Raw genomic sequence first — 14,303 nt, forward strand, 5'->3', positions numbered from 1 at the left:
CATATTGGGTTCATTCGATATTCGTTCAGAGCCCCAGCAAGGGTAAGTATCAATGTTCCATGCTCAAGTCCGTGTTCCATTGATTGATTGATTACATCAGCTACACTGTCCCAGTGTCCCAGTAACTAACTTAACATAAGTTAGGGGGTTTGCATGAAGAGACCGATTAGGTCTAGCGCTATATGATGTCATGTGATCTCGTGGTCTGAGAAACTGAGATAATATGCTCCAGCGAAGGAAGGTGTACGTGTTAGACGCGCTCTTAATCTATGATTAAGAACTTGTGAAACTATTCCAACGAGTTATCACTTTTGCTAAGTAGTGCCATTACGAAGCATATTCTTCACCACACTCTCCTAATACGGTCATCACCTTGCTGCCTGTGGCGTCACTTTTCATGCGATAGAAATTCACCAGCACCCCGAAATGCTTCCCCGTGGTCAGAAGCGCTTGCTTGACGGGCGGAGCATCCTTCATGTTGACCCTGCCAATCTCAAGCCTGAGGAAGTCGAAGTTCTCTACTCGCTTGAGACCATCTGGGATGATCCAAATGTCCTTGAGAAGCTCCGCACTTTCAAGTGGATATTCGACTTACTTCTGAGCGCCTGTAAATCACCAGAAGCTGGTCCTACAGTTTCCGCCACGTATTTCGATAGTGTTATTGCCGCGAAAGAAGCTGTAGGGGTTGATTATCATCAGCATGGTTCACAGCATGACTGGCAGCCCAGGGAAAGTTCAGACCTTATTGATGGCAGATTGTCGCAATGGGCAGGTAGGACTTCCTGAAAATTACTTCTCTTAAACCAAGCTATCATGTTTATATATTCAGATGAATGCATTACAGCCATCACAACGTCTAAATATTTTGAACGATCTGAGTCAGAGTCAATTTGCCGAACTGTTATTGATGTGATATTTTGTGATTGACTCAATTCTCTCCACGACCACAACGCTGACAGACAGTTAAACTGGTTCCCTGTCTACATCAAACTCGTCTTTACATCTCTTTCCACACTTCCACTTTTTATATGGTGTACCCCTTTCGTTTGAATCCAGGTTTATAACCATGAAATAGGATTTATCCAATTTTTAAAGTCGTTTAATACCCCATTTGATATTCCGGTTTCAATTAGCTGGTTATTGTGTAGACCACAGGGATTTCTGCCAACTGTGACGACCTTTGCGAATATGTGTTCAACTTTTCTTTTTCCATGAGGCGGCGTCGAATATCAGGGTTACTAGCCATATCCTCGTAATCATCATCCTCATTTTCAGTACACTGAGATCGTCATGGACCTATGCTCTGTCTGGATAGAGGTGATAAGTATCAGATCGATGCTGCTTTTAGATTGAGTCAGTCATCAATATTAGGAATTCCACATCATATTGATCAGGCTCATCAGCTTCTTGGATTAGCTGTTCTACGAATCTAGTGCTAGCGACCTAGACGTAGATAAACCAACACTAAATCTTGAAGCTCATGATGGCAAGGAAACTCATGATATTGAGAATCATGTCTGCGTTACCGTTGCTCCTCTGGAGACTACAGGCATCTTTAAAGAATGTGCTGAAGACTATGGATGAGGTGAATAAGTAGGTGCCACCCTACAGTATGTCTCTCATAAGTGAGGGCCTCATTAATAGGGGGCCGTTGCTACCAGTTATAAACACCAATTCAGTTTACGTCAGTGAATGTGGACGTGTGATGCAAATGTACTCCGTATACGAAGTAGAAGGGAATGATGAAATGGTGAAAAGCTCGAACATGGAAGTGCCGCGAGGATGTGGTGCCCGGCTGTTGAGAAAGACGCTTAAAACAGCGTCGTTCGACGCCAAAAAGACCACGCTTTCGCCAAAACAGACATTTAAGAAATAGACGACACATTGTAAGACCAAGTATATTAGTATAAGTTCATTAGTGTCGGTTGAACTAGTTGAAAGGTATCAACTTTTTTAGAAGCGAGGTCGCCATGGGGTCAAGTAGCTTATTAGCTTAGTGTGAGTGAACCAGAGTGCTCAGCTTCAGCTCACTGATCCGATCAGCGCGCTCAGGGGGTGCTCAATTCTACTCAGTGAGTAAAAGCGGCGAAAGGGTGAGCACTAAAACGGAAGGGGAAAGTCGAAAAGCGTCAGAAGAAATCTGGTATGTAGGTGGTTATGGCTCTTGGCCCGGATCAATGAGTGGAAATATCAGCTATATCTACTGGAATAGACTCGATTGAAGCCCAACGTTTTGAATAAATCATTCCTTCGTTTGTGGACATAGATAGATAGCTACCAGCCGCCGTAATCGGCCTTCATCACATCATTGAACAACACCACACAGCATGGTCTAATCCCACCAAAGATCCCTTCACGTAATATTCTGCCAAACCCATTCCGCTGCAGTAGCACTTCTCCGTTTTTAGAGCAGTTACCATGTCGAGCTTTCTCGGAAAGAGTCATTCTTCGACCCTAGCTCGGCTGAATTTCCTTCCCATCAAGTTCTTGGATTGCACCTGCCACCTCGGTTTGTGCCTATAACCCACTGTGATAGACAAGGGGCCCGGTCATGCACAATTCTGACACATATAAATGAAAACAAAAATCACATATCGAAAAGATTAGAGAATACTCTTCGACGAAAAGTACATAGCAAGATCGAAGGAATACATACGCCGACTCCTCAAGTAGAAAGAAGAACCAAGAGTAAATAGAAGAAAAGAGGTGCTTTATGAAAGTGAAAAATTGAACTTTTAATCAGGACAAGAGAAATCTAGATGAAATGACAGACCGCAATCTAGTAAGTGCGAGTAAGGTTACGCAGGTACCAGTCAACAAGTCTTCGGCCAGCCTTGGCTTCGCTGATGTGGATAAGATCACCTTCAATGGCGTAGTCCAAGTCACTAGCATTGATAGGCTCACCTTCCAGCAAACCACCTTCAACCCAGCGAATTTGACGGCTGCGCTGCTTGTTGACAAGGAGCCATGCGCGCAACTTCTCGGGTTCAACGTCCAAGAAACCGGCAAGTTTGCTCAAGTCCATCGTGGTGTAAAGCTTCAAGTAGGACTTGACAGTGGGATTGAAGAGGGTATTCTTGACCTCGTCCATGAAAATGGCGGTATGATGGTCAACGGGATCAATATTGACGGACGGGTTGTCAAAGTCTGGGGGTGTTGGGCTGATGAACTTGGGGCATGCAGAGCGGAAGAGCTCCTCAAACAATGGTAATGCCTCGGGTCCACCGCGTTGGAGGCGGTGGAATTGCTCACCATACTTCTCGCGAAGGGCGGTGTGGATAGTGTCGTCAAGTCGAGTGGGGTGGAAGGCGACACAGATGGCGATCAAGGCGTACATTTGGTCGTTCTTCTTGGTGATCGCATCGTACTGGTTGCTGCCCTTTTGGAAGTTCTTTGTTCGAGACACATAGACGAGGATGTGGCTGAACATGCGAATGGCGTCGGCGTAGCGGCGCATCATCATGTAGGAGAAACCCACGTAGTAGTAGGTTGTGAAGTGGGCAGCCATGACACGAGCGAACATGGCCTTCTTGTTCATTTCAATATCGTCAAGGGTCTTGAGCGCAAGGCTGAAGTCACCGAGCAAGCAGTGCACGCGCAATAGCCCGATGATAGAAAAGTATCCGAGCATTTTGTACAATGGACGCGAACCATATTCTCCGGCCACAGTCAAAGGGTCCTCTCCCCTCTTGATGGCAGCAAGTTGTTCGTTAATCTGTGATCGTTGGATCAAAGAGTACAGCACGTTGAGGACTGAGTAGCAACCCCATGTGTTAGGGTTCTCGCGGAGAAGTTGAGCCTCTTCTTCATTGGATCCGGTGCGGGCCACACGGTTGCGGTAGCGGCAGAAGGACTCGAATTGATAGATGAACTCATCGATGACATCCCAAGCCCAGTAGTACTATTGCAAGCCAGAACAAGAATTAGCCATATCAATCATCAAAGAACTTGAAACGTGGGGATAGCCGGAATTTATATATTGTTTTCTCTTCACATACCGAAGGAACCTCCAAATCAACGGGACCCTCCGAGTTGAGAATGTAATGGAACAGACTGCAGTAGTTGTCGTAGCTGGCAAATTTTGTCTCTAAAGTGGCCTGGTACTCGAGCGGGGTTGCGGCCGCGGCAAGTTGTGCTTGAAGATCCTGTGTTTGAGACGCAGCACCAAGTGAAGTGGTACGGTCGAGATCGCTCATTCCATCATCGAAGTGCACCTGTTCCCGGTAATCGTTGACCAAGGCCTCCTCCTCGACATCGGACTCATCACCCAGAGCAGGGCGCGCATTGGAGCGCTCGTCGTACGACATTGTGTGGGTAGGAATTGAGACTGGCGATCGACTGTTGCAGGATGAAGTGCTGTCGCTCAATGTGAGACGATGTGTAGAAACAGGTGTTGTGGTCTATTACTCGATGGTAATTGTTGTCCGCCCTTCGTGGTGGATTTTAGGTCGATGCGGACTTCGGAGCCACATTCAAATTGAATTTTGAGGGTTTTCGAAATGTTCGCTTGAGAACGCCAAGGCCGAGTGCTTATCTTATCACCTCTGCTTAGTCATCCCAACTTTTTGTCCTGGAGTTTCGTGGTTCTATTTTGGTCCACTGTGAATTTCCACAAGGACGGTATAAGTATTTTCATTGGTAAGTAACGGAAGCAAAGCGATGTAATTTATTGAGCTGGTTTGACAGTACTACTCAATTACTGGAAGACAGTTGAGACTAACGTCGGAATTCTGAAGACCTTCAATCGGGGAGATCATTACCACAGGTTATCCATCGCATTGGGAACGAGGCTCTGATGGATTTGCAATGTCGACTCAAAATAGCTACTGTTAGAAAGCGTAGTGACCACATATGTGGTGTTGTACAGGTGGAAATATCGCAAACACAGCATACGCTTCAGAGAGGGAGCTCAGAGAACCTGCTTTGGAGGTACGGTTGACTCCAAGAACACACAAATACCAAAATGAAGGAGGTCTGAATTTCGAAGCATCAGTGACAAGTTGGCGGCCTGAGTAGTGACGCGCTAAGCTCTCTAGCTTATCCCTTTCTGATGCCTCTTGAGATTCTGCCATGCACGTGCAATATGCCCCAGCTGCCTATACCTAGGTAAGACGACAGAATTCCACACCGGGTACCAATTGTTGAATATATTATTTCGTATATGGGACATCTTGAGAATCGCAAAGCGATGTGACCAATATTAGTCCTCGGGTGCCTTCGGAACATGTCTGCGGCGAGGTGTACCACCAAGGCCACACGAACATTGTACGCCCCCGAATTTCCTGTTGTCCTCATTGTGAAAATATTAATCGGTCACTTTAGTCGTGACCAGGCACTAGTTCCTGAACCGAGACGCCTTCCTTCAAATGTCTGTCAGGTAGCCCCCGAGGGGTTTTCTGGCGTGTCGCTTTCAGTCAAGTCGCACAAATCTTCCAGGCTCATGTACGACTGCCGCGGCTGAGGTCCAGGAAGTCTCTGACTTGTTGAGCCACTATTATTGTGCCTCGCAATCGAGGGATTTGATTGACTCGACGAAAGCTTTGTTCTGAGCTGCATCTCGTGTGTGCTACTTCTGATGATATCAGCAATCCCGTCCAAGCTGGTATCGCTGCGAACCGCCGCCGCGAATCTCCTGAGAACGGTTTCGTCCTCGGCTCTGATTATCTCTAGTATTGAAAAGTATAGGTCTCTATACTCCTCAAGCTCTGAGACCGTTCGTTTCATAGCAATTTTCCGTCTCATATCTGCCGCTTCATCAAAAGTGCAGTCGGATCTGGCTCGTTTACATGCATTGCAAGGGGAAGGTCGTCCGCTGCACTATTGAAGGAAAAGTGTGTTAGTGGTAGATACCACAAGAAGTTGCTCGATGCTTGAATATTTTGTTGATTCTTTTGCATCCGCCGGCGCACAGTGAAGGACAGCGTGTGCATACAAGGTGCGAAATATATGCTTACTTTTCTTTTAGTGTGCTTACATGCTGAGCATGCCGTTGAAGTCTTCTTGCTTTGCCGCGAAGGCTCCGATGGAATGTAAGCATCAGTTGCATCGTGACTATCAGAATCACTCTTTGGAAGTATCTGTCGAGGAACAGGCATCGACGACATTGTGCACGAGTTTACACATGGAGAGACAAAAATAGCCAACAATAAACTTTCATTCGTGTATATCGGAATCGGGATTAACAGGTAAATGGTTAATAAAGATAGACTATCAGGGATACCAAACAAGATGGAACGATTTTCAAGCTTACAAAAGGGTTTCCTCTGCGAAAATATACTTCAGACTCTACACTTTATGCGCATGGACATCTCTCAATAGTGCGAGAAATGTATTGTAATGGGCGAATATTGTTCCCTAGGAGGAGAGAGACCAGTATGTGGGTCATTGAACTGTCCATATTGCTTTAGACTGTCCACTCATTCGCCATATGATAACAGGGCTCCAAGGCTATGTCAGCTAGGGTCGTCACTTATCATCATCGGGGTTTGTTGTGCACTCATTATGGTCGAACTCTAGCGTTTTCACTTTTGCAATACAACATGTTTCCTCTCAATATGACACTACAAAGTTCGCCTTCCATATGCCGTCAGGACGGTGTGGTCCCGGGATGAGGCGATTGTTCAACGCTCCCTAAGAACCAACTCTACCGACCCCGAAAGATCCTCTTGGGCATGACATGTCATTTCTGTGGGATATCCCCGTTTCAGAACTGGGTCGCTGATTCTACTTATCCAATGAACCGGCGTTGTGACATTGCCAGTCTCGCAGATCCTGCTCGAGTCCTTGGGTCTAGTGTGCACTGCGCAGTTACTTCCTGCCAATCATGTTCCATGAAAGGATGAGTGTTGACTAGGCAATTTAGTAGAACTGTTATTTGTAGGGATGTATACCCAGGTGTCCAAATGCCTACGTGAGGATGTATCAGACCAACACATCCCCGAACTGCGAAGACTTCGAGTTAAGCGTCTGACATGACGGTGGCATCAATAATCTAACAAATATCCACGGTATTTCACCGCCTATATCTCAGATCAAGACTTAAAACTGGACCGCTCACTCGCCACGCGGTCCAGAATGCAAGGTGAGTAATGAGTAATCAAGACTTCACCTAACGTACTACACGGGTCATTCGGTCAACCCCATCAATTCTTCGCCGCCGCCCGCCAATATTCAATATTTGAAGCCCAGCTTTCATGAAAAACACCATATAAAATCAATTAATAAGTTAACTAGTGCGATTAGGACATTGCCTTCGATTATGACCAATTCTATGGCAGTCACTGCATGTGGGCGGTGCGCGCCTGCGTGGTAATCCATCCTCCACACCGGCAAGGCCTGCTGCCAATTGATTTGCAGCATTAGATTCATCTATAAGGCTTTGGGCCTCTCCTCTGATAAGACTAGCTTCTTCTCTAATCACTTTCTTCGTCCGCTTGTGCTTTTGGTCCTCCTTCTGAATTGCAGTGCGTAATTCCATATTTTCCTGTGCCAAAAGAGTAGCATTGTGCCATGCTATCTCGCAACTTTTATACACTTGATTCAGTTTGACAAGAGTCAGATTTGAAGGACTGGAGAATACTGGATCAAGTCTTTTCTTTACCGTTATTGAATGCTGTTTCAATTCATGCGGATTAGAAGGTGCTTGGAAGCAGGAGGACTGCGACTGCGAAGTACCATGACTACTGCCAGGTGGCGTTGGAGTCTTCAATTGGACATTCAGCTTTTCCAGTACTCGCTCGGGATTTAATGGGATGAGTCCTGTAGCTGCGAATCCATTCTGAATTGACGTTATTTTATATGCCTCTGTCCGCGCGCGCAGGAATGCCTCTAGAAAGTCAAGTTTATCGATATGTGAGAATCCCAATCGAGTGCGGTATTCGACATGCTTGTAGTATGACTTCTTTAATGGTGAAAATATTGAAACATCAAGTGGCTGGCATAGATGTGACGTATGGGCAGGCATGCAGAGGCTTATAATATCATTCTCAATGCAGGTGGCATCGAATTCAGGTGTAGAATGACTGCCATGTCCATCTAATATAAGAAGCCGATATCTTCCCACGGTACGCGTCCTTGTAAGTGGAATAAAGTGCTTTTGAAGCCAATCCAATGTGATTTTATCAGTTGTCCACCCATTATCGCTGCATTGGAAGCGGACAGTTGGATCATCTTCAAACCATGCCATGCGCTTATGTTTGCCTTTGAAGATGATATAAGGAGGTAGATGCCACCCAGTTGAATTGACTGCTTCAATGGCAGTTACCCATTCGCGCTTTCCAGGTTGTAGTACGAAAGCTTCCTTATTAGTTGTCTCTGCGCCTATTATAACCTTTGCGCTTTTGATAAGGCCCATTGCAAAGCCTGTTTCATCGAAATTGTAGATATCACTTGAATCAATACCATACTCAGCAATAGTGCTGCGTACAAGTTCAAACCAGGGCCGGATAACCTTTGGATCTTCGCATTTAGCTCGCTGGTAATGGAAGCCTCGAGAATAGACACTTTTGACTTCAGGATGGCGATTAATAAAGGTTAATTTCCAATTTATACCGACGGGTTCAATTGGCCCGTTCGATCCTCGATTTGCAAGTAGAAGATTGGCCCAGTTCTCAATAAATATAGGCCGGGGAGGATATCCTCGCTTTGTTAGAGAAAGGACCCTCTTAATAAGTGTTTCCTCTTCAGTAGGAGTCAATTTCCTCTTTGTAGCATTTGATTCTGCCAATGGCCGCCTCCCATTGAGCCTCTCCTGGAGACTTGATGGCGGCAGGCCGTAAACGCGTGCAGCTTCGCGACCACTTTGAATTTTTGAAGATTTTAAATCGCGGATTGCATTCTCCTTTAGTCCTTCTTGCTCAATTGATTTTTTCCGATTTTCTTTAGAGCGAGTTGGAGCCATTATCGCGTGTGGAAAAGAAATAAGAAGCATGCGGAGCGAAGAATTGATGGGGTTGACCGAATGACCCGTGTAGTACGTTAGTTAATATGTTTCCACTTTTTCGCGGTTGTCGTCTCAACACAACGGTACGGCTGCATGGTAGAAGTCAAGTAAGGAACAGCGCAACGAGTTCTGCGTAGTAGTTTGTTCAATAGTTTGTACCAAGCAAACTCATTTCATGCGTGACGTCAAGCGTGCTCGTAGGTGATCAAGCAAAATTAAGCAATTTCGAGCATGAATCACCGAATCTGATAGCGGGAGAAACCAAAAACAACTGAAATATACTTATGATCTGCTTTCCGAGCCCTAACGTCCTCTATTTTCTCAGGGTTCATCACGCCGGGGCAGATTTATATAAATCTCACAGGCTGAGCCTTTGATTGGCTGCATCCGGCACCTTGGCGGGTCTTTGTGGAGTAGTCATGTGATCTGAAGCTCGCAAGGAATATTGTTATTCCGGAAGTCGTCTAGTGCACGTATAGCAGGCGGTGTACAAGAGCAGAATAGCATGAATTGGCGCTTTCCTTATTGTTCGAGGCGAGATAGCGACAGACCTGACAAGCTCGTCTTTGCTTGTCCATCTGCGCTCGCTTACGCAACCGACCACCAGAGGACTGCACTGATTGACCTGCTATCAGTTCCAGATCAATTATCCTCAAGCGACAGGATTGTCCAAGTCGTCAACGTATTCGCTTGTCAACTTGCGACCTCGCGACAAGATGTCCAAGACAAAGGAAAATCGCCCTGCTGAGGGCTTTCATCAGGAATACATCGCATCGCTTCGTTATCGAAATGATTTGCCACCACCAGAGATGCCTCCAAAGTTCTTGGATATTCCTCACGAAGGGTTGCAGCGATTCTTAGCTCCCGGCTATGCTTCGAATATGGCCAGGCGAGAGGAACCGGGTATTGATGTCGATGCTGAAGGTGGTATGCCAATTGACCTAGTCGGAATACCAGGCCTTCACTTAGGCGATGAAAGTGGTACGTAATTGAATAATAAGTATGACTTGACCATTATACGCTAACATGTCTTTAGCCATTTTGATGCCGGAAAATCCACCACCACCACCTGATCCTCGAGACCTGCCATTCTTAGTCCCGCTTGACCAGCTCAAGAACCCGGCAGTGAAGAATGTCAACGTCAGTTTCCTTCGTCGTACTCAGTACATTGCCGTGGAACAACGAGGCCCTGGCGGTTTCAAGCCGCCGGCGGGAAGAGTTAAACCCCGTGCTTCTGAGAAACCCAAGCTAGCCAACGACGATCCGGTGTATATCAAGAAGTACATTATGAAAGGGTTTGACATTGCTTATCCACAAAGTAAGCATACTGGGGAGGATTCTGCCGAAAAAATCAAGGGACACACACCACAAAAGCCGGAATTGGATGCTTGGGCTCGCCCTGTTCATCCAGAGAACCCCAAACTCAAACCAGTGGGATTCTTCCCGGTTCTTCCAGACTTGCAGGGATATCCAGATCCAGGTGGCTTTGTTCAGTTCAAGTTCGACAAACCGCCCTTGTTGGCAGCTTCAGGGAAACGCGATGATAGGATCGATGTTGGTCTGTTGTATCCTTCTGCACCACCCGAGCATGTTCTCGAAGAGCATGAGGCAAAGGCTAGATTGCACAAGAATAATCCTAGACTTTACAAGGATCCAGGCCCCATCCCATGGGATTACGACTTGTTTGTGCCGGAGAAGAAGGGTACTGTCACGAAGATCAAGAAGAATCTTGATCTTTCCAACCCGAACAGAGATGATGAGGACTTGTACACGAATGATGATGGAGAGAGCAAATTCCATCGCTACGACAGATTACGAACATATTCTACGAAAGCTCAACAATTGAACTCGGATCAGAAACAGCGCGATATTGCTTTGACATTCTTCGATCCAGCCAAGGCCAAGTCAAGCGAAACTGATAACGGCATAAAAGCTGCTTATTATTACCCCATCCTGGGCAAAATGCGACTTGCGCCCGAACGAGCTCGCAAAATCGCAAAAGCAGGGCTGTCCCGTAGTCACGGCGAATCTTCTGGCCGTGAGGACCAAGCTGACCAGATCCATGTTACTGTCCGTGACCCCGACGAAGCTGAAATCTACAAGCGAAGTCTGCACCGTGGTAACGTGGATCCTGAATTCAAGAAGAACATACCGCCTCCTCCGACACAATTGGAGGAAGAAGACGAGGGAAATGAAAACGGGAATACACAAAACAGTGCTGATGCTGAAGCCGACCCTGACGTTGCACAGGAGAGCTCGAGACCGGGACGAGAAGATTATTCGGCCGATGAATCTGATTGATTTGTGTCTACGGTTCGGATACACCCCATCAATCACATAGATCTTGTAATAATGCATGTGACGGCGTTCTTCGATGGCTTGATTTCCTCATTTCTCTTCAATCCACGCAATCTTTTTCTCAATCTCGAAAAGTCCATTCATACCTATGAGGGATTTTGATATCCCTCGATCAAAATCCTTCCGATATTCGATGGATCACTGTATCTTATCTGATTTAGAGGGCAAGCAGCCTTTTCCCAAATACAATACTTTCTTCAAAGACCGATTTTAACTTAGTTCATAACTGTAAGAGAGATAGTAGGTATATGGCATAACTATACATTGATGCATATAAAGTGAAATGTGCATAGAATGGATATGTACATGTGTATCTAAGTACAAAATCTCGCGTCACCATGTCATAGAAGACCTACAAAAGGTAGGTACATGCCTCTCGATAATCAGCTTCGCGAGAGGACATCATATGTATAAATAAAAGTCATGACTCGTTTCCAGGCCGTCAGTCAAGTGACGATCTTTTCCTCACAGTAGTTTCTTTCTCTCTTGTCCCTTTTCCCCTCCCATAACATCTCATTCAATTTTCATTGCCGATCGTCGTAATATCACATTTAGTCACCACCCTATCCAAGTCAACGGAGGACCTAACGGAAGAACGCCCTTCTCCTTCTCCTCCTCCCCACCTGTCCCAATCTTCTCAGGTGTAATACATGCCTCGCTTGACTCATTACTCGTGCACTTAGCACGAGTACCATGGACCCAATGATGATTGTCTGCGGCACAAATGTCATTGTGCTCAGCGGTGTAGGCGTGCTGTTATTATTGCCGTTGTTAACCATTGCTCCCAAGGGCTGTTGTATCGGGAAACGACCAAACGAGATTGAGAAAGAAAAAGCAGATGCTGGCGAAGTTGAGTAAGTGAATGTATATTGCTGACTGATGAAAATAAGACTGAAAATGCTTATGAGGAGAAAAGGGATTAGGAGTCATAAGATCGTGCAGGAGGAGGTTGATATTGACCTGTTGAATTGATCAGTTCCATATACTTCCTGACGAATGGATAATGAGTGACAAAAAACATACCATCCGCTAGCTTCAAGCATATGCGGCCAGGTCGCTGCGATCTTGAGTCGTTCACGCACACTAGTCAACGGTAAAATTTTATATGCCTCTTCATCCGGTATGGGCAAGACATTCGCAAACCAATACGGGAAAATAGCTGGATCTGTAGGCGGTTGACCAAACGCCCGATTGACTCTGTCACGTACTGCTGGCGCAGAGTTTGTGCGCTGCTTTTCGAGGAAATCCATACATATTTGCATCAGCTGCTGAGTTGATAGGTCGTTGAGTGATGATGACTCGCTTTGCTGTTGGTTCGTTGTATCCGCAGCAGCAGCTAATTCTCGTGCCTCGAGGGCCTCTTCCTCTGCAAGGCTGATATCATCCACACGCTCGATATGAGCACGATAGTACCCATCGAGAATATCATAACGAAGCACTCTAAACTTATGTGTCCCCACAGCGGTCAACATAATCCTTCCATCAGGTAGGAAATCCCTCCATTCAATCTTAACAGCTGTGCCATATTGCATAAACGGCTGGGGCGGTGCATCCGGGAATCTTTGCGCATCAAGACCATGATATAGGTAATGAATAACCATACCAAATCTGCTATTCCCATAATCCAAAGCTCGACGAATCATAAGACGATACCGCGGTTCAAAGATATGCAAATATATCGGCATTGATGGGAAAGCTAGGGTACACACGAATAGAGGTAATTCATCTTCATCGTATGCCCCATCTTCGATGATCTCCCTGCGAGAACTGATTTCGTCGGGGAATAAGGAATTTAGTAGATCACGTAGAACGTTGTGGACTGGGTTCGACCCTTCGCGGAAGGATAGATACATCTTTTTCCGACAGAGGGGGCAGAGATTTGAATTGTCTCTGATACGATTCACACATTCGTAGCAGAAACTGTGGCCGCACGATGAGATGCAGGGATCAATTATCAGTCCGTAACATACTTGACAATCTAGCTCCTCCCTGATACCGTTTCCGAGTTTTTCAAAGATGACTTCATCTAATTTGGTGCTTGGGCCATCGTTCAGTGGTTTCTCCTCATCAACAATAACGCCGTCCTTGTCGTAATAGACGACATCTTTGGCATCGTAGGGTAAACGTCCCTCCCGAGCGAGCAGGTATGTACCCAAGTAGCGTCCAGCGCGCAAGGTAGCTTTGTATTCCCGTTCTGCTGGGTGGTCGTCGTTTCCCACCTCAATCCCATGGCTATCCCCAGTCACAGAAACAACGGACGTCATCTTCCATCGCATACATAAATCAGTATCAAACCCCTGTTGCTTCTCACCCTCAAAATCTTTCACCACCTTCTCAAAAACATCCAAAATCCTACCCAGAACAACATCAACTCCACAATCATCAAGCGCATGCTCAGCTGGAACACGCTCATTTCCGCATCCTTTATCCTTCCAGGGACATATAAACCCTTCCTCTCGTCGTCCGTCACTACCACTGCCCCGTAAATACGTGATTCCTTCTCGTCGCTTCAATGGTGGTAAACAAGAGCGACAAATAGTCTTTCCGCATGGAAGACGAAAGGGTACTCGAAGCGGTAGAGAGCAGAGCGGACATTGGAAAGGATGAATCAATGAATGAGGCTCGATCCCGTACTTTTTCGAGGAATTACTAGTCCTTTCAGCAGCAGGAGTAGCTTTATCCTCGGTTTCTGTCGGAGTTAGCGATTCATTGTCTGCGCCATAATCCGTTGGATTATCAGCCGACTGGGATGAATTTTGACCTCGTTCATTGTATGGAATCATCGACATGCTTGATGATGATGCCCCACTCCGAGGATGGATGTCGAGACGGAGCCGATGTAGCATGTACGTCCAGATATTCTATTCAGAAATGATCTATGTAGTCATTTTGCAGCAATGACCCCAGTTATCGGATTATATCATGCTACTCCGGGCCATAAGATAGTTGACAACGGGGTTGTATGATGATGAAACTTGGTTGTTGTTACAACGGTTCTCCGATA

The 14,303-nt window shown here is 46.1% G+C and overlaps 5 protein-coding genes across 6 annotated transcripts, besides 1 other annotated feature; 2 read left to right on the forward strand and 3 right to left on the reverse strand.

Moving 5' to 3' along the window:
* Positions 1 to 337: 337 nt before the first annotated feature.
* On the forward strand, positions 338 to 927 carry TSTA_037390 (uncharacterized protein; the record flags this gene model as incomplete). Of its 2 annotated transcripts, none has more annotated exons than XM_002480908.1 (2): positions 338 to 772; positions 830 to 927. In XM_002480908.1, the coding sequence occupies exons 1-2, from the start codon at positions 427 to 429 to the stop codon at positions 925 to 927; spliced, it is 444 nt and encodes a 147-aa protein (XP_002480953.1). In that variant the 5' UTR covers positions 338 to 426. The 2 variants fall into 2 exon arrangements, with proteins under 2 accessions (XP_002480953.1, XP_002480952.1); XM_002480907.1 differs by having other exon boundaries at positions 845 to 927.
* Positions 928 to 2,220: 1,293 nt separating this feature from the next.
* TSTA_037400 (eukaryotic translation initiation factor 3 subunit EifCl, putative) lies at positions 2,221 to 4,450 on the reverse strand. The gene is made up of 2 exons (XM_002480909.1): positions 3,999 to 4,450; positions 2,221 to 3,901 (listed from the first exon to the last, which is right to left on the reverse strand). The coding sequence occupies exons 1-2, from the start codon at positions 4,305 to 4,307 to the stop codon at positions 2,780 to 2,782; spliced, it is 1,431 nt and encodes a 476-aa protein (XP_002480954.1). The 5' UTR covers positions 4,308 to 4,450; the 3' UTR covers positions 2,221 to 2,779.
* Positions 4,451 to 6,727: 2,277 nt separating this feature from the next.
* TSTA_037410 (pogo transposable element, putative) lies at positions 6,728 to 8,899 on the reverse strand (the record flags this gene model as incomplete). The annotated part of the gene is made up of 2 exons (XM_002480910.1): positions 6,728 to 6,942; positions 7,282 to 8,899. The coding sequence occupies 2 exons, from the start codon at positions 8,897 to 8,899 to the stop codon at positions 6,728 to 6,730; spliced, it is 1,833 nt and encodes a 610-aa protein (XP_002480955.1).
* Positions 7,343 to 8,851: a mobile genetic element.
* Positions 8,900 to 9,472: 573 nt separating the features above from the next.
* On the forward strand, positions 9,473 to 11,451 carry TSTA_037420 (uncharacterized protein). The gene is made up of 2 exons (XM_002480911.1): positions 9,473 to 9,922; positions 9,978 to 11,451. The coding sequence occupies exons 1-2, from the start codon at positions 9,658 to 9,660 to the stop codon at positions 11,240 to 11,242; spliced, it is 1,530 nt and encodes a 509-aa protein (XP_002480956.1). The 5' UTR covers positions 9,473 to 9,657; the 3' UTR covers positions 11,243 to 11,451.
* A 767-nt stretch (positions 11,452 to 12,218) lies between these two features.
* Positions 12,219 to 14,197, reverse strand: TSTA_037430 (ATP-dependent protease (CrgA), putative; the record flags this gene model as incomplete). Its single annotated transcript, XM_002480912.1, has 2 exons — positions 12,323 to 14,197; positions 12,219 to 12,288 (listed from the first exon to the last, which is right to left on the reverse strand). Exons 1-2 carry the CDS (start codon positions 14,143 to 14,145, stop codon positions 12,219 to 12,221), a joined length of 1,893 nt encoding a protein of 630 aa, XP_002480957.1. The 5' UTR covers positions 14,146 to 14,197.
* Between the last annotated feature and the right edge of the window lie 106 nt (positions 14,198 to 14,303).

Source organism: Talaromyces stipitatus, genomic scaffold (genome assembly GCF_000003125.1).
Source record: "Talaromyces stipitatus ATCC 10500 scf_1105507295541 genomic scaffold, whole genome shotgun sequence".
NCBI lineage: Eukaryota > Fungi > Ascomycota > Eurotiomycetes > Eurotiales > Trichocomaceae > Talaromyces > Talaromyces stipitatus.

Bases quoted from the DNA above. Each gene is read 5' to 3' on its own strand.
- TSTA_037420 (XM_002480911.1), top strand. From the start codon at position 9,658: ATGTCCAAGACAAAGGAAAATCGCCCTGCTGAGGGCTTTCATCAGGAA. The intron at 9,923-9,977 runs GTACGTAATTGA...ACATGTCTTTAG, and splicing joins TCACTTAGGCGATGAAAGTG to CCATTTTGATGCCGGAAAAT.
- TSTA_037400 (XM_002480909.1), bottom strand. From the start codon at position 4,307: ATGTCGTACGACGAGCGCTCCAATGCGCGCCCTGCTCTGGGTGATGAG. The intron at 3,902-3,998 runs GTATGTGAAGAG...GGCTTGCAATAG, and splicing joins TTGATTTGGAGGTTCCTTCG to TACTACTGGGCTTGGGATGT.